This window comes from Austrofundulus limnaeus, unplaced genomic scaffold, assembly GCF_001266775.1.
Source record: "Austrofundulus limnaeus strain Quisiro unplaced genomic scaffold, Austrofundulus_limnaeus-1.0 Scaffold180, whole genome shotgun sequence".
Classification (NCBI taxonomy): domain Eukaryota; kingdom Metazoa; phylum Chordata; class Actinopteri; order Cyprinodontiformes; family Rivulidae; genus Austrofundulus; species Austrofundulus limnaeus.
This window is the reverse complement of record NW_013952582.1, coordinates 879,293-907,200: the sequence shown is the minus strand read 5'-3', so window position 1 is coordinate 907,200 and position 27,908 is coordinate 879,293. Positions and strand designations below refer to the sequence as shown.

Sequence of the window (27,908 nt, the reverse complement as noted above, 5' to 3'; positions counted from 1 at the left end):
CTCGTGAGCGGTGGGGCTGCTATGATGCAGTTTACTTGGCATCTGAAAATACATTTCCTCAAAGGTATTTTTAATCTGAAAAGATCTTCACTGAGTGAAAACTAATGTTGAGAGCTCAGAGGACAGTTTGAGTTTCACTTTCACTTTCACCTGAGAGCCTGCAGGAGTCATGGGCGAGGTGTGTGGGGAGGGGGACGGGGGGTGCGCTCTACCATGAGGAAGCTCGGCTTAAAGACACGTCCCAGGGGCGTTTCTGGTCCCCACCTGTTGTTTTGCTCCTCAGCAKGGCTTCCTAAAAACACTGCAGGATTTCTCAAACATGCATGGATGAGTCAGAGCAAGGCTTTGGACATGTTTTTATGAGACATTAAAACTCAAAAAAGTTGATTTTACAAGCTACACATTCAGGCTTTTCAGCTTAAAAATACATTATAGGTAACATGATGGGTTTTATGCCACTGCTTTTCAATCAGTTTCCACTCCACCGTCTCCTGTCTGTGCATCTGGCTGACCAAGCTGTCTGCACCAACACTGGGGCATTGTCATCCTTCATCAGCCTTGCAGCTCTTCCTCCAGAGCCGAGCGGCCGGCATCGATTGTCAGTCACCTCTGTCTCTGCCGTCACAGGACTCACACACCAGCGGCGACTTTAATGAGGTCCCTCTCACAGCGCCGGCCTGACCAGCAGCACCTCATGATGTGTTGGAGCCATTTCTACCACCTCTGCTTTTCTTTTCATCCTTTCCATAGTCCTCCCCTCGGATTGGTTCTGAGTTTCCCCCCACTCCCCTCCCCCCACACACACACACTGGTCCCCATCCTGGACTCCCTTGACATGTTGGCTGCAGTYCATTGAAGCTGCCACCTCCTCCTCTCATCACCCCCTGATGTTGCGTCTTTGGGAAATGATGATGTATGACTTCACACGCCATCTACCCCAGACCCCTGGCATTTCTGGAAAAACTAACATTTTATTTTTCTTTACAGGCCTCTGGAGAATTCCTATTGCCCAAGTAATGTTTTGTTAGCGTTGCTGTTATTGTTTTATCTCTAAAAATATACTCTGGTCTTTTTCACAATGTCATCTTTTAATCAGCTTTGTTGTTGTTGTTGTTGTTGTTTTTTTTGTTCTAAATTCCATTATCTCTGTGTGTTGTTGTTTTTCTCTCTCCCTGCAGCTCCCTGTACAGCCAGTACATTTTTCTGCCACAGCAACATGTGTATTAACAACACGCTGGTGTGCAACGGCATTCAGAACTGCGTCTATCCATGGGACGAAAACCACTGCAAAGGTGACCATTTCCACTCCTCTTTGTTATTTCCTACTGGTGATGTTAATTGACTGGTTTTTTTCTAGCTGCTTTTGCATTTTTCATTTTTATTCTGCTTGGCTTTGTTATCGTCTTCCCCTTTCTCCTTCAGAGAAGCGTGCTAAGGGTCTTTTCCATCAGATCACTAAGACACACGGGACCGTTATTGGTGTGTCTTCGGGCATAGTTCTCGTTCTTCTTATAATCTCTATTCTTGTCCAGATGAAGCAGCCAAGGAAAAAGGTAAGTCTGACTTTAGTTTGACGTTCAAGATGGAGATAAGTTGTTCAGGAGGCAGACAGTATGAAACTGCATTGCAGTGTTGTTCTGTAGACTGGGAGGATAAAAGGTTCAGTCATTTATCAACCAAAACATCAGAGTGGTTTCAATTTATTTTCCTATTTTACAACTTTAATTACCAGTTTTGGATTGATCTATTTTGTTTGGATTTTGTGGATAGGTGGAGGCTGTTAGTGACTCCTAACACAAAGTGCACAAACTGGTAACACTGGAAAACAGCACTTGATATTTGCTGTTGTGTTCAGGTGTATTAATTGTGTTGATTATTCATGCAATAAATACAAAAAATGTGCTTTGTGGGCATGAAGTAAACGGATATTTTTCAACAAATAACAGTTTTAACCTTTGACCTGAGTACAACTTGATGAGCCTTTGATAAAGATTTTAAAAAATAATCAGTTTGTTTGATCATCAAATTTCATGCCTTGGTCTTGACCGGCTACTAAACTGCACGTACTCTWATCCTCTTTTGAAGGTTGTGGCTCGGCGGCCTGGCGTCTTCAACAAAGCTGGATTCCAGGAGGTCTTCGACCCACCCCACTACGAGCTCTTCTCCCTCCGCGACAAGGAGATGTCCTCAGACCTGGCTGACCTCTCCGAGGAGCTGGACAGCTTCCATAAGATGCGGCGCTCCTCCACCATGTCCCGCTGTGTCCACGAGCACCACTGCGGCTCACAAGGCTCTGTGGCAACAGGCAGCGGCAGCGTGAAGCACAGCCGGACCACCCTGAGCTCCATGGAGCTGTCCTACCACAATGACTTCTCCAAGCCCCCTCCCATGAAGACGTTCAACTCGACCTCCACCTACAAGAAGAGCTGCTACGGCTACAAGCAGCACGCACAGACTCACGACTGCGACCAGCAGGTCATCGAGGACCGCGTCACCGAGGAGATCCCGTGTGAGATTTACGGGCGTGGCGCGACGGGACTGGGAGGCGGAGCCACAGGCGCAGGGGCGATGGGAGGAGGGGGTGCGTCCGGGATCGCCGGCGGAGGGATCGGAGGAGCCGTGGGGATCACCGGAGGCGTGGCCATGTCTGGTGGGATGGGCATAGCGGGAGGCATTAGTATGGCAGGACCCAGTGGCATCGCTGGAGGCATTGGTGGTGGGATGGCAGGAGCCTGTGGGACCCTCAGTATTCGTGGCAACAGCGCTCGCAACAGTACCACCCTAGTTGACCCCCAACAGCGCTCCATATCCATGGACTTCTAGATGGAGAAAGGGGAACGAAATGCAGGCAGACCTCGAAACAAAGAAAACTGATCACCCCTGCTTCCTTTCATTCGGTCGTCACGCAACATTTACAGATTTTTTTGTTAGTTTAACACTCCCTTATAGTCTGACGGAGGCTAAATGGGAGAAACTGAGGAAATATAAGAACAACAAAACTGAGGAAACTACAGATCATTCTCTATGTGATTTAAAGTGAAGACGGTGCGCTGTCCCGTCATTAGAGACAACCAGAACATGTTCTCGCATGTACACCCAAACTGATCTGTTTGGTTCCTTCAACAACTCAGAAAAGCTGTAACAGACTGAGATTTGACATTTATTTACCTGCCATGCACAAATATACAATCTATAGTGCATATTCTAATAAATTATTTAAGTCTTTTTTTTGTCAGTGTACTGTACTATTACAACCAGTGTCTATCCAGCCTCATGGTGATGCTTGGCTTCTAACTCTTTGATTTCAATTGTTGCTTATGAAGGTAGATTATCAGTGACATGTTGTGTTGAGGACGATGAGAAAGTTACTCTTGTCAAAAATGATAATAAAATATGATGATTATGACAATGTTATATTATAATATCACCCTGTRGTTTTCATGGTTACCTCACACAAACAGGGGATATGCTTCACTCTCTCCTCAGGATGAGCACATGAAGAGACTCTTATTTTGGTAAATAAATTTAAAAAAAAATACAGGGAAAAAAAATCTATTTCTGCTGTGAGTTTTGTGGCGTCCAGAGACTCAGGTCATGAGAATGGAAAATAAAGTGTATGTTTTTGAAGCCTAAAATGAATCAAAAGCAATCATTTTGACCCCACCCTGCTTATGAAATGAAAAAAAGAAACATTTTGATTTGATTATTTCCCCTTTGACCTGAGTGTGTAATACAAGCACAACCTGTTCCCCTGAGTGACACATGTAGCCTGTATTAGACTCATTTCTGATTTTTAACCACTGGTTGTATAATTTCATTCTGTTGAATTAAACAAGAGTTTACTCACATCTTTGAGGTTGTTTTTTTTATTATTATTTTTAATAAGAAAACAACGTGAGACACACACTGGAGCTGTCTGATCAAGGTAAGATACAAAGTGTGACACACAGAGCAGCCTACACAAGGCACTTCCCTGTGCGAGCTGCAGATATTAACATGCAGCGGTGCTTCAGGGATCATTTATGCACTGAGTTGTGTGACGCTGCTTGAACGCACAGGATTCAAGGCTGACAAATTTCCAGTTCCACTTATGAACAAAATAAATTAAGATGGCTCAGATTCTCCTGCCTGTCGCACATTTGAATGAATCCGTGAAGCATTTTCTTTCATACATGCCCCCCCCCCAACACACACACGCACACACACACATGCACCCTCCTGTGCTGTCACTATAAATTTGTCCTAACTGAAGCCTGAGGCATCTTTATAAAACATGTGACCTTCAAATATGGTCTTGTGTTTGACTCTGGTGATGWGAGGTCTCTTATGATTTAACATCTATTATAAAAAAATCCTTTTTTGATTTGATCATAAGTATTAGTTACTAGTACATTATTTAAAAAGACAGAAAAATCAGTGAGAGCATTACAAATACATTCATTGCAGGTTTTATTTGATAGTTTTTCACTGTAACAGCTGAGCTATTGTTAGTTTGTTCGGTTTATACACTTATTTTTAGTTTAATGTATGTTTTTGTTCATATTCAAAATATTTTTTTATGTTTTTATCTCTCATATATATTGGGCAGAATCATATAATTTTTGCTGTAATATGACAGTGCCCCCAGTAGGCAGACTGAGACTCTTTTTGTTAGAATAAAATTACATAAGCTTAAAAATGATCAGTTCTAAAACAGTTTTAATGAAAATAATCTTCACTTTAAAGACGTTAAAGACATCCTGAAATTTGTAATTTTTTTATTCCTTTGAAGGTTATTTGTAGTATTTTTAACAGCTTTTTTTAAAAACTTGTACATAGAAACATATTTAATTTAATGTCTGTTAGATAAATGGACTGATAGAGTGCTGATGTTTTTTTTTATTAATAATAAATAGCCTCAACATATTTTACTCTAAGATCATTGACGATGTCTTTCCATCTTTACGTTGTTCTCAAACACCTGAATCAAACCTCTGCTTTTATAGAGCAGAGGTTCTCAAACTGGTGTCCCAGGACCCGCAGGTGTCCGCAACCTGTATCTTGGGGGTCCTCAAAGAATTTCAATATTGTTAGTTTGGTTTTTATTTTAAAATTATGCACATGGGGGAAAAACCAAACCCACTAAACCAAACACAAAATACTATTCCCATGGAATTCAGGGGTAAAATGACAGTAAATTATTTTTAAAACAGCACGGGGTTTATGAGGGGGTCCCTGGAAATTTTTCACCATTATTTTTAAAACAGCACGGGGTTTATGAGGGGGTCCCTGGAAATTTTTCACCCTTGAAAGGGGTCTCCAGACCCAAAAGGTTTGAGAACCCCTGCTATAGAGGTATTCACTGATGATTGATTAATCATGTATTATAAGTTGTAGTTTTACACGCTCCTCCTCTGTTTTTGACTTTTTAAAATAAGCAAATATCACAGCAGTGTAATCTGTCAGGTTCTGTTAGTTGCTTGAGGTTTTATTTGCCTCGTGTTAGAATTTATTTCATTATGTCCTGATATTTAAAAACTTACAACTGAAACAGTGTTTTACACATAAAAAATTGTTTTGTAGACCTCGAGTATGTAATAAAGTTTGATGACTATATATTTTTATATAAACATATACGGTAATATACAATACAAATTGTAAATAAAGATATGGGTTACCCTCAATTTGGTATCAAAAGATTTATCATTAAAATCAAAATCTTTTACCAATTATTTTGACATTTAAACATCACTAAGACAGAAAACAGCCAGAAACTCACACAATTTATCATTTACTAAAAAATGTACAAATTTCACTTTGAGTGCTTGAATAAAATTTGGTTTCATGAGATTAGCATGTGAATGCATTTGGATGGAAGCCCATTTCCGCCACCCTGATAAAAAAAATAAATGCAACTTGCATCTCATAATTATGACTTAGCTATCTCATAATTATGAGATACTATCTCATAATTATGACTTAGCTATCTCTAATTATGAGATAGTATCTCATAATTAGAGATAGCTAAGTCATAATTATGAGATACAAGTTGCATTTTTTTATCAGGGTGGCGGAAATGGGCGTCCATACATTTGTGTTTGTTTAAATTTTACAAATCTTCTCAACTTTGTCCTTTAAGTGGCATCGTGGGAACAGAATAACAACATAAAATTCAAGAAACCTGCCCGCTTCATTTCAGTGAAAAAAAACTGATTTGCTTCATTTCACAATTCACTTATCAGCCGCCAGGTGGCAGCAGCGTTCCCACACATCCCGTGAAGTTTCCGGAAGCTGAAACCCGAGCACAGCATCTTCCACTGGCTTCTTCCACCCGGCTCCTTCTCTCTTTGTCCCGTCCTCCTCCGCTCCGTGTCGAAGAAACATCCACCACAACAGCATCATGTCCAATGTAGCCGATACAAGACTTTACGACATTCTGGGAGTGTCTCCGTCCGCGACCGAGAGTGAACTAAAGAAGGTAATTACACGGAAACAGCCGGACAGACGGTGGCTTTCGGAAGAGTTTGAAAAAACCACAACCAGGAAATGCGTTGCTAAGCTCATTTAGCAAATGCTAGCCGTAAAGTATGCTAACTTGTTAGCAAGTTAAATGGCCTGGTTATTCGTGATGTAACGCGACTGTGACGATTTATCCGTGGCGGTATTTTTTAAAGCCAAGCGACCAGTCGCTGTAAAAGGTTTAATTTTCTGTATAACTTAATAGTTGCCAAGTATGAAGTCGATATTTGTAACCCATACCGTGGCGCAGAGCTAAACATTGACCTCACGTTAGCTTAGCTCCTGTCAGTGTGTCTGTCGCGTTTTGAGTTTATATCCCAGTGTTGTTTAAGCACCACATTAATTTGTTGTTCCTCTATAATCCGGACGTCGAGAGACACTGACTGAGCTGACATGCGGCCTGAAGCTTTAAACCTGTAAATAAATGACGAAACATGACTTGAGCTTCTAGGACCGCTTAGCTAATCAGTAGCAGACAGGGATGGCAACTATAATTTACGCCGATCAAAARTATACCAGTCACCGACGTTTGAGTCTTTTTTGTGTATTATTTATTATAAAATTGTGTCTTGAATGTATACAGTCCCAGTAGCATGCCAAGTCCATTTTCCGTGTTAAACACGTTTTCAAGCTAATTAGCCTGGTTGTGACGAAGGCTGTTTCCGGTGCCTAAATATTCACACGAGTCTTAATTTATTGTTCAATTATAAGTCATCTGTGTTAGATATTGTGTTCAAAACTGTTTTCCTTTCTAAAATTAGCTGTTATTATGTGTTTTTAAGGTGTTAGCAAGCGATGCTAGTTAGCCAAGCCTTGTTAGCCCAAATGTTAGCAAATTTGTCAGACATTTTGAGCTGTTCGTTTTTGACTAAAACGGCAAGTTAGTGTGTTATAATCTGAAAACAGATCATTATCGATTCTGTTAGAAAACTTTCCGGCATGTAGCTGGTGAAGAATTAGTCAAAGTTGTTGTGTGAAGCTTTTTTTATTTTATTTTTGACCGCCACAGGTGGTGTTTTATCGTCAGGTTTGCACATGTGATAAGCAGCAGCATCCTGTTTAATGTAGATGAGTCATCAGAAGATAATCTGTACTGACTAATAGGGAATACAACTTGTTTTTGTCCTTGTTCTTATAGGCATATCGTAAATTGGCAAAAGAATACCACCCTGACAARAACCCAAATGCTGGTGACAAGGTAATGACATTTTCCTATAATTTATGTAAAACTAGTAATAATAGCTTTACTTTGCAAAGTAACCAGGGTTGACAATGTGATCATATGTTTATAATAATTAAGAAAAGATATGATGCTTCATAGAGATATTAGAGTGGACATGGGTCAAATAGAAAATGAATTGGCGTGTGAGCCAAAATCATATTGTGTGCAATTATCAGAAAAAAAAACTGTTAAATTTATATTTACCACTTTCTAATTGGTGCCATTATTACTTTAAATGAGATTCATATTAAGAAGCAGTGTTATATAAAGTACAACAAAGTAATACTTGAGTAAAAGTACAAGTATCTTACCAACAAATTTCTTTGGTAAAAGTTAGAATCTCCTTTACGAATATTACTTGAGTAAAAGTCTTAAAGTATCTGATATTTTTTTGTACTTAAGTATTAAAAGTAAAAGTATTGATTTAAAATGAACAGTTTAGATTTTCCATAATGACATTTTACAATAACAAGCTGGAATAAAAACAAGCAAAAATGAAATAAAAGTAACAACTTTCTACTTCTTGCCTTTTTTTAATGTAAGGAGTAGAAAGTACAGATAACTGTGTGAAAATGTAAGAAGTAGAAGTAAAAAGTAGGTTGAAAAATAATTACTCAAGTAAAGTACAGATACCCAAAAATTCTACTTAAGTAACTGAAAGTATTATGTTTGGACCCAGTGGTAATCACAGTGCTTCTCCTAAGGATCTGAGTGTCTTGGAACCATCTGTTAAATCGYACGTCAGTAACTTGGGTCTGATCTTTGACTCAAACTTCAACTTTGAGAAACAGATTAGTTCTGTAGTAAAAAGATCATTTTTTTAAACTGAGACTTTTATCTAAAATCCAATTGTTTTTATCTTTTAAAGACCTTGAATGTGYGATTTTATTACATCTCAGCTGGATTATTGTAACTCTCTGTGTGCTGGAGTTAGCTAACGCTGCAGCACGCCTTTTAACACGGACAAAGATGCGTGATCATATCTACCCGGTGCTGGCTTCCCTTCATTGGCTCCTTGTTCATTTTAGAATTGATTTTAAACTTTTACTGATGACCTATAAGGCTCTGAATGGACTGGCTCCTGAATACATGTCTGACCTCCAGATCTCTTAGATCCAGTGATCATTTGCTCTTGGCTGTCCCGCGGTCCAGACTGGTCCACAGAGGTGACCGAGCCTTTTAAGTTCTGGCTCCTAAACTGTGGAACCAGCCGCCCCTTCATGTCAGACGGGCCTCAGCTCTTGGAGATTTTAAATCTCTTCTTAAAACACAACTGTTTTCAAAAGCTTTTAAAGTAATATGAGTTGTTTTCCCCATTTATTTGGTCTGTTTTAATGGTTTTATCATTACTTGTGTTCTATCAGCAATGCTTTGTTTTTAGCTGCAATATGTGAAGCACTTTGGCCAACGGCAGTAGTTTTTAAATGTGCTATATAAATAAACTTGACTTGACGTAAAGTACAGTAACACAGTATTTGTACCTAGTTACTTTACACCTCTGTAAAGAAGCATTGTAAATGTAAATAACATGAAATCAAGGTGAGTTTGTACTTTAGTCTGTGTTGAATTAGAATGGCGTGAGGTACACACTTCCTGTACGTCTCATAACGTCATATATGTAGACAAATTACCACAGATGGTGACATTTTTAATTGTCCTCAGAGTTTGTCTTCACTGAGCTTCAGCTGAAACATCCAGTCATGCATTGATTTCACTTACCAGTGATGTGATTTTGTATTTTAAATGTTGTTTTATTTTATTCACTTTTTTTCTCTAAAACCAATGTGTAGTTCAAAGAAATCAGCTTTGCCTACGAGGTGCTTACGAACCCTGAAAAGAAGGAGCTATATGACCGCTGTGGAGAACAAGGCTTGCGGGAAGGAGGTGGGGGTGGTCCTGGGATGGAGGACATCTTCTCCCACATCTTTGGTGGTGGACTCTTTGGCTTCATGGGAGGACAGGGAAGCCGCTCGAGGAACGGAGGGCGAAGGAGAGGGGAGGACATGGTCCATCCACTCAAGTAGGTTAAATGTCCTTAACAGTCATCCAGCTTTTCAACATATATTTATTAACAGTTTCTAAATATTTTTGTTTTTTTTCACAGAGTGTCACTTGAGGACCTGTACAACGGGAAAACTACTAAACTACAACTTAGCAAGAATGTACTGTGTAGTTCTTGTAACGGGTAAGTTATTGTAGTTCTTGCGGTCTGTCTTGTTTTACTGTTGGACTTGTTTTTCTTTAACAAAACATCCTCTCTGTGTGTATGAATGCAGACAGGGAGGTAAGACGGGTGCTGTCCAGAAATGCACAACATGTAGGGGGCGTGGCATGCGCATCATGATCAGACAGCTGGCCCCGGGGATGGTCCAACAGATGCAGTCTGTGTGTACCGACTGTAGTGGAGAAGGTAAAAACCACAGTGGCCTACCCACTGGTGTTCAGGTTTATCTGTACTTTACTCACAAAGCTCAACCAGAAGTACCCAAAGCATAATGTTTCTGTTGTGTATTTATCTTCTAACAGGGGAGGTTATCAGTGAGAAGGACCGTTGTAAAAAATGTGAAGGCAAAAAAGTCGTGAAGGATGTAAAGATTCTGGAGGTACACGTGGACAAAGGCATGAAGCACGGCCAGAAAATTACCTTTGGAGGAGAAGCCGACCAAGCACCTGGCGTTGAGCCTGGAGACATAGTTCTGGTCCTGCAGGAAAAGGAACATGAGGTACGTGAAGGAGTCTCTGAGCTCTGCAGCCTTTCAATCCAAGTCCTTCTTCCTTTTTTTTGTGACCTTTATCACTGTCTGGGATTAAAAAGAAAAGCTGATGTAGATTTTAGTTTACTTGTTGCTGCTATTTTATTGAAATGCTTTATTTTATTATCAAAGTTCTTAAATTCAGGCTAAGCTGCATGTGTGGAAGTTGAAGATCTGTTTGTGACTTATTTATTATGGGGTTCGGTGCAAAAGTGCATGTTCGCTTCCCCCAAAACATAAACAGTTCTTTTTTTAAACCTAATAAATTAAAATAATAATAATTAAATTATTTAATATAGTTGTCTTTTCTGTATGAGCATGTTATACATGCAAAAATGTGTTTTGGGGCCTTTTAATTTACATTGCATTAAAATGTTCACCACCCTAAAACATCAACAAGACAAATTGTCATTTACTAAAACTAAATACTGTTCAGTCATTAAATGAGCTTTTTATCATCCATTTTATTGATCGGGGATGCTGTCCTGTCTTTTTTCAGACATTCAGGCGTGAGGGGAATGATCTCTTCATGAACCATAAGATTGGGCTCGTGGAGGCTCTGTGTGGCTTCCAGTTCATGTTGAAACACTTAGATGGAAGACAGATTGTTGTGAAGTATCCTGCAGGAAAAGTCATTGAACCAGGTTAAAACCCGATTTATTTCATCTGCTTTTCAACTTTCTTGTTGTTTTTTTTTACAAAGTACCTGATCAAACATTTCAGAAATGTGTGATTGAACCTGACTTCTTGTAACCACACCACGTCTCTTGCAGGCTCAGTCAGAGTGGTGCGAGGAGAGGGCATGCCTCAGTACAGAAACCCTTTTGAGAAGGGAGATCTTTTTGTCAAGTTTGATGTCCAGTTTCCTGACAACAACTGGATCAGTCCAGAAAAACTTGTGGTATGACAAGTTATTTTTTAAATTAACCATATCGGTACCACTCACCAGACTTTGTGCTTTTTGTTTTTTATTTACTACAGAAACAGCTTTGACCCATAAAACCTTATTTGCACATATGTCCTTTAGCTGCATTTTAAACATTTCTTTGGACGAAGGTCCAAACGAGGCTCTGTAGGAGGAATGGTTTTGCCCCTAAATTTATCATTGAAGAGATTATGTACTTTTATATGTTTTTATTTAGTTAAGTATGCCCAGTATATATTTTTTTCTTTTTTGTTTTGAGGAAATCGAAGCTAAATCATGAGCGCAGTGTAAGATTTCCTTCCACCTGACTTCGTTTTGAACTCATTTGTGCACAAATCCTGTTTGGCAAAAATCACAGACTTATTTTGCACTTCAGCCTGTGCTCACTCTGGCTCATTTTATCAGCTCATATAATTTCTTATGCTAGTTGAAGCTGGCATTTTTGTACAACTTTGTGTGTCCTGTTGCGATCTGGATTAAATATTGTTCAACATGTTCCATGTAGGAGCTGGAGGACATGCTTCCCTCAAGGTCAGAACAACCGATGATCAGCGGCGACACCGAGGAGGTTGACCTGCAAGATTACGACGCCAGCCAGGGCTCATCATCAGGCGGCCGCCGGGAGGCGTACAACGACAGCTCAGACGATGAAAGTGGCCACCATGGACCGGGCGTACAGTGTGCCCACCAGTAATCTCTGTTTCTTCGACACACACACACACACAACCCCAGTCTCCTTGTGAATAAAACATATAAACTGCTGAATAGAGAAGCCTAAAACTGGCCACAAACAGAGCCAGTACTCATGGTTTACTCATGTACCTAAAATTGTTACAGGATATTTTTAATTTGAGCACAAAGATCATTGATCCTGTCAGAGGAACATTTATTAGAGCAGCCAGACTATTTCATCTCATTCTGATTGGATTCTCAAGACTTCAGGTGTACAGGAAGTGTTTAAAATGTATGAAAAAGCCCCAGTCACCCCATCCTTCCCTCGTCACCCGTTATAAATCCAGTCCTCTCATCCAGTGGGAACTTCAGGACAGAAAGATAAATGCTTCTTGATTGCTGAGTGTGACTTGCATTTTTTGTTTTTCATAGTATTTACATTAATTTAAAACTTACTAATGTGCATACAAAGCAGCTGGGCAATGTGACATACCGTAGTTTCTTTGTATCAGCCATGGACTCATCTATTCAGCACCACTTTGTTTCTGATTTTACACCTTTTTTGTTATACTTTATAGAATTTTACTTGTCTTTTTCTTTCTTTTACATTTTAATTCAAGAGGAAATTTTGTTGTGTATATTATGAAGTGGTTGGTAAGCTTCATCAGCCACTATATTCTGAGCTGCATTTTTTTTTTAAAAAAAGGAAGAAAAAAATCTTTAGTGAAAATAAAACAAGCATAAAACCAACTATAGTCCATGTGCATGTATAAAGCTTTGGTTCTTGCACTTCCTGAACATAAAGTAAAGCAACACTCTTAAGAAATGTCTAAAATTATTGTTGAATAAATTGTCGAAATAGCATGTTTTGTCTGTGGTGTCTTTTAATACAATTTATAATTTGTAAAGGTGATTGTTTTGGAAATTTTACCTTCTGGAAATCATCTAAACATGATATTGCAGTGGGTAATCCCCCCCCCCCCCCCCCCCCAAGTCTCACATTTGTAGTGACATTGTTTTAATATTGTGCAGTATCAAAATGGATATTGCATGATTATCATTATTAAAAGGTTCAGAACAAAATTTATTGCCACTTTTTTTGCTGTGGCACTAATCCATCTGCTTCTGTCAGCTACAATCTGAAAAGTGCAGCTGAAATCACAGCAGAATTGGTGCATTTAGCAGTTCTGCAGGATGGAAAAGGACTTGAGCAGAAGACGTGATCAAATCATTTCCTGTTGGTCACTATCAACAAAAACAAGACTGACCATCTGAAATTGTAAATGTTACAGCTGTTTGATGCACAAAAGTATTTCCCTGAGCCTGTAAATGTGGAAAAATAGATGGCAAAGATAGTCTAGCTACAGAAGTCTCATTAGCAATTAGTTTACATGTTATTTTGCTAACACTTCTGAAATAATGCTTGTAAGGCAAAAGTTATGGAATCAAAAAGCAGATTGTTTTAAACAGTTCTGAGGAGCAGAATTACTGAGGTTTGACTCTAGCATGAGTATCTGCAGTACTGATCCTTACCTCTGGAGGGCAGCAGTCCGCTAAAGCTGCATCTATCCTGCCGAGAAGGAAGTGAAGAAGCAGTCGTAGCGGAAGCAGGTGGCGGCGCGGTGGAGAAAGATCATTCATCTCACTTTTTTAGTGCAAACGATTCTACAAACCGTATAAAAGGAACCAACAGCATGGCGTTGAATCTAACCATTAACACAAACAACCCGCCTCTGGGTGAGTTTCACTTTCTTTATCTGAATAAATGACATCATGAAGACGAGCGTGAAGCATGCACGCGCCCCGGTGACAGCCCGACTGCTAGCATGGCTACGTGTCATCAAAACAAACAGGAAAATACTCCGGTCTTATGTTTAATTATGTTAAAGCTGTTTACTTCCTCGTTACATCATCTAATATAGCATCTATCATTATTTTCATTGTATAATTAGACTGGACCCAAACCAATAAAAGTAGAAGTTTTTCTAGTTATCTGAAACTGGTATTAAAACCGGTTCTTTTTGTACACGACGTAATTCCGAATAAATGGATTTTATTGCTTACTGTTTCTCTTCGGCGTGTGTAGTCGTGGCACCCACTAATCTCCACACGTATACAGTTTTCTAAGGTTTTCTTTTTAAAATGAAACCACGTTACATGTTATAACCTTTTTTTATTGTGGGATCCACATATAATCATACAGCTAATAGTCTTACTGAACTTGAAAATATCATGTGGCACAGACATTGAACCTGGTTAGCTTCTGGTTATTATATGCTCCATATAATAATATTTTATGTTTTTAAAAGTCGTGGAAGTCGGCGCCTTGCCACGTTTTATTTGGTTATATTCAATATTTCGGATGACATGCTTTCCATTTAATGCTGATCCAAAGTTTTGTACCTGAATAAGCTAGTTATTAGCCTGAATAGCAGCTCTCACAGCGCCCTCTTGTGTCCGTTGCGAGTACTGCAGGCTGATGCAAGCCTCTTAAAACGTGTAGATGGTGAATGTGCATAATTGGTACCCTGGTTTCGTTTCCAACTGCTCTCACACTGGTAATACCTTGTTTGGCAACCTCAAAACTTAGCCTCTGTAGAATTGCACATATTTAAAAGTAGAACACCAACCGTCTACTCCTGCAGAAGATATACTGACTGACTGATGAGATGAAAGGAAAGGCACAGTTGTGTGACCAAGATTGGAAACAAGGAGGAAACTGGTTTAAAGACAAATAAATGTTGTTTATCCCATAATAAACCTGTTAAATAAAATTTGATGAGGAGAATGAACCTCGATGTTTAATTTTTTCAGTTTGAGCCCAGGTTATACAAATCATCTGCAAAATAAATATGTCCTTATGCTACTCATTTCTGAATTTTTGCACTAATGTATAATCAACGTCATGTTCTGTGAAGATGTAAATAATAGAAAGACCTTCCTTGAACACTTGCAGGCGCACTTCTTGCTGCAGAGCACGTGAAGAACAGTGTGCAGGTGTCTGTGGAAGAAGGCAAAGACACAAAGCTTCACATCTCAGAGTAAGTGGTTTTCTTGTTTTGTTTGTTGTTGCTTGTGGTGTTTCAGAGTAGGGATGCAAGTTATCGATTAATGAATTAATCTTAAGTTGATTGATCTTATTGATGGACTAACGATTAATTGATAAGCAGCCATTTTCTTCAAAACCTGAGTTTTCTCTTGTATCATGAGGGTCTTTCATGAATAATGTGCTGACTTAAAAAATGAAGCAGATCATTTTATTTTAACAATTTATTTTGTCAGCTGAATTAAATACTGTCCGAGTAAACAAAAAAATGGGGATTTCTCACATATTGTTAAAGTTGGGCATTTGTATAAAATACAAGAAAACAGATATCCAGGCTGCTGGGGGACAGCAGTGGTGTAGTGGTAGAGCAGCCAAATTGGGACCAGAAAGTCACTGGTTTGACTCTCCGCCATGCCCAGATGTTGTGGTGTCCTTGAACAAGGCACCTAACCCCCAACTGCTCACGGACTCTCACATAGCTGCCTGCTGCTCCACTTGGTGTTTCTCATGTGTGATGGGTCAAATAAAATGAGCACCAATTTCATCCTTGCATGGGAACATGCATTGATGACAAATAAAGCACCTTTACCTGAATGGGGGAAAAACAGATTAAAATAATAGTTTTGTATCTAAAAATCATATTTTCATTTATTATTATAATTAAAATTAAAATATGGGGGGGTTAAGTTCCCTGGGGGGGATGACAGAAAATAATTGAGAACCACTGCCCTAATCTGCTCTCCAGAACTCAGAACTGATCTTTGGTTCTTTTGGCCCATTTAAGCGTGGTCCCCCAATCCCTTACCAAGTCAGACATTCGAGTGCTGCTTGCTCTTTTTTTTTTTTCATCCTGTAGATTCTTTGCTGCTTGACAAATAACTCAGTCAGGAAAGTTATTGGATGTTTTTTATTAGGGGTGCACCAAAAAATCGTTTTACATCAGAATCGTAATTCTCACAAAGATTCAGAATTGATTTAAAATGTACCAAAATTGATTTTTAAATATGAAAAAATAATAAAGAAAGAAAGAAAGAAAATCCAAAGGTTGTCAACCTCCATTTTGTAACCACTTGAGACGTCCTGACGTCACATGCAGCCAGTTCTGGAAGGTATGCATGTGCAGAAAGCGCCAAAACAAAGAGGAAACTACAAAACGGGAGGAAGGGGAGATTCAACTGACCCCGTCTTTATTGAGTGCAAGGATTTGGGCTCTTTTGTTTTCTGCTGAATGAGTCTGAATTTGACATGAGCTTCACTGTGTGCAAARTTTGCAAAAAGAAGATGAAGCACTTTAGAAACACGACAAATGGGCTCACATTGAGTTTTAAATGAAAAATAGATTTTGAATCGAATTGTGACCCCGAAAATCTGAATCGAATCATGAGATGGTAAAAAATTCCCACCCCTAGTTTTTATATTTACGGCTTGAGAGAAGGAGGAATCTAACGGTGGGTTGAGGTGTTTTTGTTTCCACAGGAACATGTTTCCTGCTGCTCACAACCCAACGCAACGCGATGCACAATAAATTGAACTGTTTTAGGAAAATAAAATGTGGCGTATACTAGGGCTGCCACGATAATCCATTAATCGACTACTAATCGATTATTAAAATAGTCGGTGGCTAATTTCATAATCGATTGATTCATTGTTTTCTCTTTTTTTTTTGTTCTTTACTTTGTTTTTCTCTCCAAACTGCTTTGACACCTTCCACTGCCACATCTGCCTTTCTGTCCTTGACACACATGCACAGTAGTGGTAACTGGGGTAGGCCGTGGACGTCACAAGACATTATACAGACAGGCTCTGGTATCATGGCTACCTGACAACGGAGCTCAAAAGTGTGGGATCATTTTAAGAAAATGAAAGAGAAACCTGTGYAATATCTGCAGAGCAGAACTTGCCTTCCACAGCAATTATTTTTAGTTAGCATACAGCTAAAATCTAATGATGGTTATACAATAGCAGCTGCATTCTGGCGTGATAAACTGTATGTTTTATATTCAATTAACATATGATCTGATTAGTCGACTAATCGAAAAAATAATCTGTGATTAATCAATTATAAAAATAATCGTTTCTAGCAGCCCTAGCGTATACTATTTATCATACTGTACCTCCAGTTCTACTTTGCCTAACAACACAATTTAAAAACTGGTTTAAAGTTTGAAGTTTCTACTTTTGACTCAAACTGAAACTGGATCTAACCACTTAGAGCGATTTCAATGGACGATGTCATGCTCCAGTGGATGTTATCTGTTAATCGATTGGAATGGATTTTAATCTAATAAACCATTATTTAACAATTAATTGTCAGTCGATTGATTTTTCTCATCCCTATTTCAGAGACATGCAGAAAGTCATGTTCTTTGTTTCCTTTCCTCAGTTCAGTCCAGTTCAACGATGCCAACTCCATCAGCCGCTACCTGGCCCGGGTTGCTCCTGCCCTCGGCCTGTATGGAGCCAACATGATGGAGCAGACTGAGGTGTGTACATTTCAGCATGTTTGACGATTTGTAATTAGTTTAAGTCCAGCGTTTTTTTTATTTTAAATGGCGTCTTCAGGTGGACCACTGGCTGGAGTTCAGCGCTCGGCGTCTCTGCGATCAGCCCAATCTGACAGGAGCACTGGGTGAGTTGGACCGGGCCCTGTCCCTGCGCACCTTCCTGGTTGGAMATGCCGTCACCCTGGCTGATCTGTCCGTCTGGGCTGCTCTCAAAAGTAAGTCACATCCAGTTTTCTCCTCTGTTTAAGTTTGTGTAGTTTGGCACGTAAGACTCGGCAYTTAAACTGTTCTTTTCTCCTCAGGTCACGGTGATTGGTCAGCCCAGGACAAATCTTTTCCTCATGTCAGCCGCTGGTTCTCTTTCCTGAACTCACAGGTTCCCTTCTCTGCTGTGGGCAACAAGTACACCAGTAAGAAAGCCCCAGTAAACAAGTCCAGTGTAAGTATTCAGTTTTACATGCGCTCGGCAAAAACGTACATTAGTTGAACTGAGAATAAAAGATATGTATGAATGTTTGTAGATGTTTACAGAACCAAAGCACACCGCTTTTTCCCTGTTTAGATATGAAAAGTTAAACCACTTGTCAGAAATTTAAGAAATGCTGTKACTTTTTGTGTGTTTTAGTCTAATGAGAAGAAGCAGGATGTTGGAAAGTTTGTGGAGCTGCCAGGAGCTGAGATGGGCAAGGTGGTGGTTCGATTCCCCCCTGAGGCCAGCGGGTGAGGCTGAGGTTTCTCAAAAATGTTCTTATTTTTAAAGGAGGTGAGCACATGTTTTTAACTGTGRACTCTGTTCCTGAGAGCAGATATCTTCACATCGGCCACGCAAAAGCTGCCCTGCTCAACCAGTACTACCAGGTCACATTTAAAGGCAAGCTCATCATGCGCTTCGATGACACCAACCCCGAGAAGGAGAAGGAAGACTTTGAGAAGGTAACAGAACATAAAACCATTGTGAATTCATTTCATCATTTCAACTACTACAATAACCGAGCTTGTKGATCAGATGGAAAGAGAAAAAAAAAATCAGAAAAGCTGCTAACATGTGGTTATTACACCTCAGGTGATCCTGGAAGATGTTTCCATGCTCCAGATCCAACCCGACCAGTTTACCTACACCAGTGACCATTTTCCCATCATCATGCGACTGGCCGAGCAGCTGCTCACCGAGGGCAAAGCCTACATCGACGACACCCCTCCTGAGCAGATGAAGCAGGAGAGGGAGCAGCGCATTGAGTCCAAATGCAGAAACAACAGTAAGATGGTGGAAAGCCACAGTCATAAATCTGTGAAAAATGACGCTCTATGGCAGCACCGCCACATTCCAGGCCTCAAGGGCCTCTGTCCTAAAAACTTTTAGTTGTTTTCCTGCTCTAACACACGTARTTCAAATATTTTATTGCCTCATCAAGTCCTTCTGAAGCAAGTTCCCCATTCATCCATTTAAATCAAGTGTTTTAAAGCAGGAACAAGTGACACAGGAGAGCAGCCCCCCTCCTCAAGGAGCAGAGTTTGACACCTCTGCTCTACAGCAACACGAGCGCTAACATCCACGTTCTTTCTCTCGTAGCTGTGGAGCAGAACATGAAGATGTGGTCCGAGATGAAAGCCGGGTCAGAGTACGGTCAGACCTGCTGCATGAGAGCCAAGATCGACATGAATTCCAACAACGGCTGCTTGAGAGACCCCACCCTGTACCGCTGCAAGAACACCCCCCACCCCCGCACCGGAGACGCCTACAAGTACGGAGATAAATCCTTTGATGAAGAGATTCTTAGACCTCAGGTGTTTGCTCTGAGGTGGTCCCTTAGCTAGCTGTAAAATGAAATTTGCCCTGATTGAGCCAAAATATAACTAAAGACAATTAGGGTCTTTAGTTATGAGTTGGGTTTGAAGGTTTTGTATCCAGGTAAGTGTTTCCAGAACTAATTAGGTTATTATAAAGGATCAAAAAAAGTATCTTTTGATCTTGATTAAAATGTTGTTTTTGGGGTTAGAACTGTGCTTCGAATCAGATATCTAATTCACACATAAACTATTTAAATAGAACTCATTTTCAGGTATTGATTGTAATCTTGGTTCTTCTAGTGTCTACCCTACCTACGACTTTGCCTGCCCCATTGTGGACAGTTTGGAGGGTGTTACCCATGCTCTTAGGACCACTGAGTACCATGATCGAGATGAACAGTTTTACTGGATAATCAACGCTCTGGGTCTCAGAAAGCCCCACATCTGGGAGTATGCCAGACTCAACCTCAACAACACGGTGTTGTCAAAAAGGAAGCTCACCTGGTTCGTTGACCAGGGCTATGTCGATGGGTGGTAGGTCTATTGAGGTTAATCAGGTTTGATGTAGATTTGTTTCCACCCCCGTTTCTGTTTGACCTCTGTACCATCCTGTTTTCTAGGGATGACCCTCGCTTCCCTACTGTCAGAGGAGTCCTGAGGAGAGGAATGACTGTGGAGGGTCTGAAGCAGTTCATAGCAGCTCAGGTACTCTGTCATCATAAAAGAGGGAGTGTACTTACCAGAGCAGGTTCATCCAGGGCGTAGGAGAGGTTGTCATGTCTTAAAGTTCTTCATGTCCTTGATTCTTCTCTCAGGGTGGTTCAAGGTCTGTGGTGAACATGGAGTGGGACAAGATCTGGGCTTTCAATAAAAAGGTACGGTCTCATTCTCTAAAACATGTTCCCTTTTAAAGTTTGTTCATCTTCGCTGCAGCATTACAGATAAATACCAAAAATGTTTATTGGGTTTACAGTTCACACTGCAATAATCATCATTTTAGAAGATGATTTGTTTTGTGTTTCTATTTTAATTTGTTAAAATATTTAACTTTTTGAAGAAAATGATTTTGTCGCACTGCTAGCATGGCTAAATGGTTGAAGTCTGTCAGTTCTCTAGTTTAAACCAAGCTTAAATAGTTTAATTTGATGATTCACATCGTTTAGAGAGGTTCTTTGAAGAAGTTATATGCGATTAACATCTAACCTGTTGTAGATGGCTCTAGAAAAACCTCAGTTTGCAGACATAAGGTGCAGCTCTGACTGGATTGGCAAGAAAACTGAAGGAACATGAACTAAAGTGGATTTCTTCCATTTTAAAACCTTTACAGCCTCAGTGGGGTTCATGCAAACTCTTATCCAGTAGAACTTTTGAATCCACCATCAACATGTGGACATGATTAGATGGATTCCATGAATTTTTTTGTTCTGCAAACAGCGGCAGCAGCGCCTAGCTGTAGCACTTCCCTGGGGCAGGAATATATACATTTCTACTGTAATAACAGTGTAATGCAACACTGATTGTGGTATATAGGTTTAAATAGTAGAGTTGTTTACAGATGTCAGAAATACATTTTAATGGGGTACCTCGTCAGTCCAGTTAGAATTTAATTCTGTTCCTCCAAACTGAGGCCATTCAAAGAGCTTTCTACTACTGTTAAATCGTTTTTCTTAACCTTTTTTACAAAACCCCTCTTAAGAATCACCTAAATATATATTTTAAACATCTTAAATACATTCAGTACTAATGAAAACTTAAACCAAGTGGAGATATTAAACTATGACTCAGTTCTTCCATTTGTTAAAGCACAAATATAAATAAATTAATGTCTTATCTAGCCTTTAGAAATGTGAAGGCCAACATTAAAACTTGTTCTAAGCTTTAGGAAACAATTGGTTTCCCTAAAACAACCAGATGTGTTCTGAATAACTAACCATTAAAGGAGCTGACAGGCTGAAACCTGTGCTTTTCAAATAAAACCCCACAGACCTAACTACCAGCATGGCTTCTACCTGCTTTGCCGTTATTTTTCTGTCACATGCTTTCTTTTGACAGCTCCTTTTTGTTTACCTTTTCCCAACCTTCCACTTTCCTTTCATTAACTATCTTAAAAAGCTAACCCACTGTCTGATTTCTCAGTATTTCTGCACCCAGTTTCAAGTGTCTAGACACCAGCATTGCTCCTCCTGTGGTTTTCTTTGTTGGCAGCTGCTGCTCAATCCCAAAGTCAAGTTAAACTGAAATAACAGTTCAATTTTTGTTTTTTAATTTGTGAGCTCAGTTTTATTCAAATGATCCTATCTGCTTTTTTGTAAGGGTAGCAGATGGAAAATAACCACAGATTCATGTGGTGACTGAAGAGTCAGACTAAGGGAAAACTTTGGCCAACTCTGTAAATTTACATTTCTGTAAGCATAATTCATAGTTTCAGTAAATTACATTTGTTTATCAGAAGCTGGGGCAAAGGTAACAATGTTGTAATAATTAAACTGATTCTTAGAGAGAAGTGTCTCGCCTTCACCCTGCCTGTCAAAGTTTTAAACTAAATTTTTGTGCAAATTGCTGTGAGTTGACTCTCAGGCAGTACCACACCAAATTCTGCTCAAAATCTGTTAATTAAGAATACATGTTTGTGTTTTCTATGGTTGATTAGCACTGGTAGCCATCTTGATTCTGGTAGACACCATCAGTTATTCAGTTATAGATGTACGCCCAATGGTTACTGTTTGAAAGTTTTATCTAAGAATCTCTGGAGATATTTAACAGACAGGTAATTAAATGATTACTTGCCTTTTATGGTGGTGGGTAGTAAAGCTTGCAAACAGCTAGCAGCTGATTTTTCTTTGGAGTTTGTTTTAGCATCATTCAAATGTAAGACTTTTCCACTTACTAAAACATGTTTTTGTAAAAAAAAAAAAAAAGAGCAGTGAATATTAGCTTCTACTTGGGCTGGTGTTTGGAAGTTAGACAGGAAATAACTTTAAATTTGAGTTGCAGTGTACTTTAGTTTTGAACAGTTTTTGCATTGACTTTTAGACTTTTCATTGGACTTAACTGAAGTGTTTTTCTTGCTCTAATAATATTTTATTTTCCACTTCACTTTTCTGCTTTTCCCCTTCATTCTTTGTGAATAAAAGGGTTGCTTTGGTTGCATCGAAGAATAATTTCCCTTAACCATTTTTTTCTGGTTATGTTGTTGATATATGACAAAACTCTTTAGTCAGAGCATGTAGGGACCTTTTGAGGTAAAAAGGCACAAAGTGTGAACAACAGCAGGCCCAGGAGAGAAGTGAAGAGTCCATTCTGTGTAAATGTCTTTACCTCTACCCTCACTCTGTTCCTCCCTCCTTGTACCTGACATTCAACAGCATCTCACTCTTCTGTTTCCAAGCTGCCAGTTAGCTGTCTGAAGGTACTTCTCCGCCACCTCTTCCTCCTTTTCCTCATTCTGACCCACCCTGCTTCTGCCATGTGCTGGTTTATCCTAAAGTGCACCAACAGCCTGCAGTATTTTACCAGCCGAATAAAAGGAAAGGAACAGTAATCAAAAATATTCAGAAATCAATTCAATTTTTGCTTGAGGATTTAGAGTGAGATTCTGTAATGCACAAATTAGTTTCATTTGTTTTTGTTTTTATTTCAAGCTTTTGCAAGAACAGATGAAAAGATCTTCTCAGGATATTGACATAATTAGATATTTATAATTAGAAAATTATTTTCCCTCATCTTCTCCATTCCCAACCTTCATGTATCATTCTGAACTTTTGAGACATTACTCTTTAAATGTTTCTCACAATATCATGTTTGTGAAAATTACACGTCTCTGCACGTTTCACTTTAGAACTTCACATTACTAATAAGCTGTGTAATGAGCAAATGTTATCTGTTTATGTTTGTCAGTCTGGTCAGGTTACCTGGTATGGACTTCCTTCTTTTTTTACTGGTATTTTTGTCTCTTGTAGAGGACTAGCTTAGGATGAAATAAGCCTTTCCCACATCTCTCATACACAAGGTTATGAGGAAAATATCTTACCGAGGTTTTCTCACTCCTCGTTAATATCTTGACTGTGCAAAGTGAAATGACACAATAAGTGGAACACTCAGACGAGTTTAAGTTTATCCATAAATGACTATGCAATCATTTATTTACACAAATTAAACAAATCATGAGTTACAACTTAATTGTGGGTAGTCAGTTTCCTATAACAAGCTTTCAGAATTAATGAGATAAGAACCCGCGTCCGAATTCAATCCACATCAACTCAAACTACTTATAATAGAACAGTAAAACGTCAGTTCTGATGTTAAGTAACCAAACAATTTTACTGGCACTTTAGCTTAAGTTTCTGGCAAATAAAAGTACAAGGAGGAAAGTAATGTTAGTATTTCTAATACTTTTACTTTAACAAAGTGTGAGTCAACCGGAACTGCACGTCTTTTCTAAGCTCGGTTTCCACAGAACACGTCACCACAAACACTGTAGCCTTTTACCTGATGATGACTTCTTAAGACACCTTCGGAATAGAAAAGCTGGCTCRMCTSCTATCAGTCAGTGAACTGTTGTCGGCTCGCCTACTTATTTCTCCGGTAACTTTGCGTCTGCTTCAGTCCAAGCTAGAAAAATTCAAGCTGTATCCAGTTTCTCCTTCAAAATAAAATCACCTTCCCATGGGAAGGTAAAACAAATGCTTTGAAGGCTTGAAGCCTCGTGTGGGATTCCGACAGGCTTGTCGAATCCCTGGCTGTAAAATCCACCCTTTGGCGTGTTGGCTTTAGATCTACAACCAGAACTGAGATCCTCAGAGGAGGATCAACAGCCGTCTTCCTTGTTTGAATTAGGAAGTCAGAGTGTTCTCAAAGCCGTCCGGGTTAGTAATAAGAATGGACGAACTTTGGTTCCTCCCTCAGGCTTAGAGATAAGTCAGAGGAAGAGAGATAAAGATTGCCAGGCGCCAGTCAAGGTTAAATTCTGTGGTTGTACAACAAACATCATGATAACCTCTTTTTAGCTTCCTTCTGATAGACTCTAAAAGAAATCACTGCAAAACATTTATGATGATTAACTGTAACATTTCTGTTTATAATCAGCTCTGAACCTTCTGTTAGTCCAGATAAATGAAAGAATTTCTCAGGAAAAATCCACAATTATATTACTGTGTTCACAGTAAACTAAAAACAGTGATATGCATGAAAACACAATGAAAACATTGTAATCAGATTCTCTGTGATTTTTTACACCATTATAAATCTTTAAGGCACGATAAGAGAAAAGGAGTTGTTCCACTTTTCCTGTGACAGTCATTATCATGATTTAACAAACGCATAAACATTCTTAGTTAAATGACAAATGAATCACGAACAGAGGAGATTGTTCTGTCCATTATTTGATTAAGAGAACTGAGTGGTTCTCTTCCATGGTTAGAATGACCTGTCATGTCCTAAATAGAGTTCAGTTTCTAACAGAGTTCCTATCCTCTTGTCAGGTCCGTCCGAGGCCTGCTTGAGGCAGAAAATCTTGTTTCTTCACTCGAGGTGACCCCTACACTCTGAATAGTTATTTGAAACTAAAACTAATACTGCAATATCACAATACCTAATATATATCCCAGTGTTTATAAAATCTGCTTTTAGTCTCTATATTATTGTTAAATTCCTCTTTATAATGTTGTGAACTGTGACTCACAGATCATGGTTCTCTGGCCATCGTTCCCTTTTAAAAAACAAAGCAAGTTTTATAAACAGAAGGATAGAGGAAGTGAAGTTGGTACAAAAAGTGAAGTAATAAATAGTGTTTGAGAGAAAACACAAATGCAATAATCCCCATTAACTTAATGGTTAATGAATGCAAACCAGAATTTAAACTAACAATAAAACACAGCAAACCAATTAAATGACCACACTGACAAGTGATTGGATCAACAGTCTGAAGTAAATGCTATGTTTTGTTAGAGCAAACAGTCATTCAAGCTCTGGTTTAAAACAAATAACAGGAGACTAACTAAATAAAACAATAATGACCACTGCTCCAAATAAATGTTGACACAGGCAATGAGACAACATAAACCAAACAAAGCAGTTTGCAGAGTGACCAAATGACTTACATTTAATGATGGTATTAATAACAGAAGTCTATCTTTTGACGTATTCATTGATTTCTTTTTAGAAAGAAAAGACAACTCTGTCAGCCATTTTGTCAGTTCACAGTACTTCAGGTTCAGTTGATATTTTGCCCACAATTAGTTGGAAACATCAAAATCAAATGAAATTACAGTTGAATCTGCTCTGACTTTGGTTTTGGTATCTGCTTCTATTTGAGCCTGTGTTAAACACACAGTTTGTTTTCTGAAGAGATTTTCTTACATGCTTTGTGTTCATCATGTACCCTTGTGTTTTTTTGTACCTGTTGTCTCTTCGGCCATCATGAATATAGAGGCTGGCTGGTAAAATAGTGGAAGTGAGAGGTGACTAAATTAGCAGCCGAAGAAAAGCTTGAGCTCCCTGACCTGCAGATAAACACAATTCATTCACGAGATCAGCTTGGTTTATTTTACGTTGCTTACATTCTTTCGTTGTCACCTTCTGAGCTGGGCTGTTTTTTTAAGTTTTTATTTTTTTCTTCAGTTTATTTGAAAATAAACTTTTAATTTTCACCATTCCTTGCTTTGTCGTTTTAGTGCTAAAATGTAGTATTTGGAGATATTTTTAAAAGACTCTTCCTTCATGTCTCTTATAAACGTGTATGTGTGTTTCTTTCTGTGTGTTAGGTTATTGATCCAGTAGCTCCCAGGTACACAGCTCTGTCCAGCTCCTACGTGGTTCCAGTTTGCATCTCAGAGGCAACCGAGGAGATGAAGGAAGTGGCCAAACATCCCAAGGTTAGTGTTTTTTACTGCCTGAATTGTATTTATTTTCTTATTATTTWAAATTTATGTTGTCTCCAAAATGAMATGCTCATGTTCCTCAGCTAGCCTGAAGTGTATTGCTTCACCAGCTCTTCTGGAAAAAAGTSCTGACCAGCACTTCTTTTGTATTCAAAACAGGTTTTCTGAGTCTTTTAATATTTTTCTTTGGTTGTATTTGTTTAACTTACTCAGCCCCAAACTTTAAAGGAACGGAGTCGACGTATAGAAATGTGTATTATTTAAATTAGAGGTTGATTGAAAGAAAGAAATAAAAARTGTGCTGTAGTGAACTGGTTTTTGCAGCAGCAGGAGGACAACCGAACTGCTTCACGCAAGGAGAATCTCAGCTTAGCCTATTAGTTTTTACATCACCTGAGCTAAAAAAAATTAGAGGTCTAATGAAATTGGTCTGCAGCAGCACAATCATTGTCATCTGTGTCCAGAACGCAGAGGTTGGAATGAAGGAGGTCTGGTATGGACCCAGAGTCCTGGTAGAAGGAGCCGACGCAGAGACTTTCACAGAGGGAGAGGTCGTCACTTTCATCAACTGGGGGAATCTCATCATCACYAAGATCCACAAGTACRTTTCCTCAGCTGGTCGTTGTTAAAGTTCATCCAGCGTTGTGTTCAAACCATCACACGCTTCTCATCTCTTCACGTTCTCACCCAYAGAGGAGCTGACGGTAAGGTCGTGTCCATGGAGGCTCGTTTGGACCTGGACAACAAAGATTTCAAGAAGACAACAAAGATCACATGGTTGGCTGAGACAGAGAAGGCCCCCCCACTGCCCACCGTCTGCATCAACTTCCAGCCACTTATCTCCAAAGCTGTCATCACCAAAGATGACGACTTCAAAGAGTACATAAATAAGAACAGTAAGGTGAGCATCATGAGCAGCGTCGACCACGTGACGTTTAACTTGAGTGTAACCTCACKGAGCCCCCAACCTGTGCTGAGTTTAGAATGAAATATTGTCCTTTTGTGCAAATTTCTGTTTTTTATTTTAATTTGTGATTGTTTTATTCCCAGTCGGAGGAGAAGATGCTGGGTGATCCGTGTCTGAAGAGCCTGAAGAAAGGAGACATCATTCAGCTCCAGAGGCGGGGCTTCTACATCTGTGACCAGCCCTACGAGCCAATCAGGTGAAGGAAAACAAAAAAGCATTAAACAGCTCAATAACGGCTGTCTGATGTTTCTGCCGTCTCCTGTTAATGTCTCACAGTTTGTGTTTAACTGTTTGTGTCTGCAGCCCTAACAGYTGTAAGGAGAGTCCTTGTGTCCTGATTTATATTCCTGATGGTCACACCAAGGAGATGCCAACTGCTGGATCCAAAGACAAAAACAAGAGTCAGGCCTCCAGCAGCACTGTGAGTTCTACTGGATGGCAGAAAATAATGCTCAAATACTGTATCTTAGCTCAGGTTTACCTGTATGCAAGTCCAGTTAAAGTTTATTATGACCCCCGCACGCGAAGCGTACGCGGGAGTCATATTGTTTTCGTACTGTTTGTTTGTTTGTTTGTTTGTTTGTTTGTTTGTTTGTTTGTTTGTTTATTTATCCATCCATCCATCCATCCTCCGGAGATTTTTGGTCAACCGTAG

General features: G+C 39.3%; 3 protein-coding genes across 3 annotated transcripts in view; all 3 read left to right on the top strand.

Moving 5' to 3' along the window:
* Positions 1-3,848, top strand: part of neto2a (neuropilin (NRP) and tolloid (TLL)-like 2a) — a 22,659-nt gene extending 18,811 nt beyond the window's left edge. Inside the window, exons 8-10 of the mRNA XM_014018005.1 lie at positions 1,179-1,292; positions 1,423-1,553; positions 2,086-3,848. Of these exons, the coding sequence (XP_013873459.1) occupies positions 1,179-1,292; positions 1,423-1,553; positions 2,086-2,823 (983 nt within the window). The 3' untranslated portion in view covers positions 2,824-3,848. The remainder of the gene's footprint in view (positions 1-1,178; positions 1,293-1,422; positions 1,554-2,085) is intronic.
* A 2,451-nt stretch (positions 3,849-6,299) lies between these two features.
* On the top strand, positions 6,300-12,934 carry LOC106524269 (dnaJ homolog subfamily A member 2). Its single transcript, XM_014018006.1, has 9 exons — positions 6,300-6,457; positions 7,637-7,696; positions 9,511-9,740; positions 9,825-9,905; positions 9,997-10,130; positions 10,247-10,443; positions 10,973-11,117; positions 11,247-11,374; positions 11,904-12,934. Exons 1-9 carry the CDS (start codon positions 6,380-6,382, stop codon positions 12,090-12,092), a joined length of 1,242 nt encoding a protein of 413 aa, XP_013873460.1. The 5' UTR covers positions 6,300-6,379; the 3' UTR covers positions 12,093-12,934.
* Positions 12,935-13,659: 725 nt separating this feature from the next.
* eprs1 (glutamyl-prolyl-tRNA synthetase 1) overlaps positions 13,660-27,908 on the top strand; it is a 25,774-nt gene continuing 11,525 nt past the window's right edge. Inside the window, exons 1-17 of the mRNA XM_014018004.1 lie at positions 13,660-13,807; positions 15,027-15,111; positions 17,500-17,599; positions 17,679-17,835; positions 17,923-18,059; positions 18,246-18,340; positions 18,427-18,553; positions 18,684-18,876; positions 19,191-19,362; positions 19,709-19,942; positions 20,029-20,113; positions 20,224-20,283; positions 26,170-26,280; positions 26,751-26,887; positions 26,980-27,187; positions 27,337-27,449; positions 27,557-27,674. Of these exons, the coding sequence (XP_013873458.1) occupies positions 13,765-13,807; positions 15,027-15,111; positions 17,500-17,599; positions 17,679-17,835; positions 17,923-18,059; positions 18,246-18,340; positions 18,427-18,553; positions 18,684-18,876; positions 19,191-19,362; positions 19,709-19,942; positions 20,029-20,113; positions 20,224-20,283; positions 26,170-26,280; positions 26,751-26,887; positions 26,980-27,187; positions 27,337-27,449; positions 27,557-27,674 (2,175 nt within the window). The 5' untranslated portion in view covers positions 13,660-13,764. The remainder of the gene's footprint in view (positions 13,808-15,026; positions 15,112-17,499; positions 17,600-17,678; positions 17,836-17,922; positions 18,060-18,245; positions 18,341-18,426; positions 18,554-18,683; positions 18,877-19,190; positions 19,363-19,708; positions 19,943-20,028; positions 20,114-20,223; positions 20,284-26,169; positions 26,281-26,750; positions 26,888-26,979; positions 27,188-27,336; positions 27,450-27,556; positions 27,675-27,908) is intronic.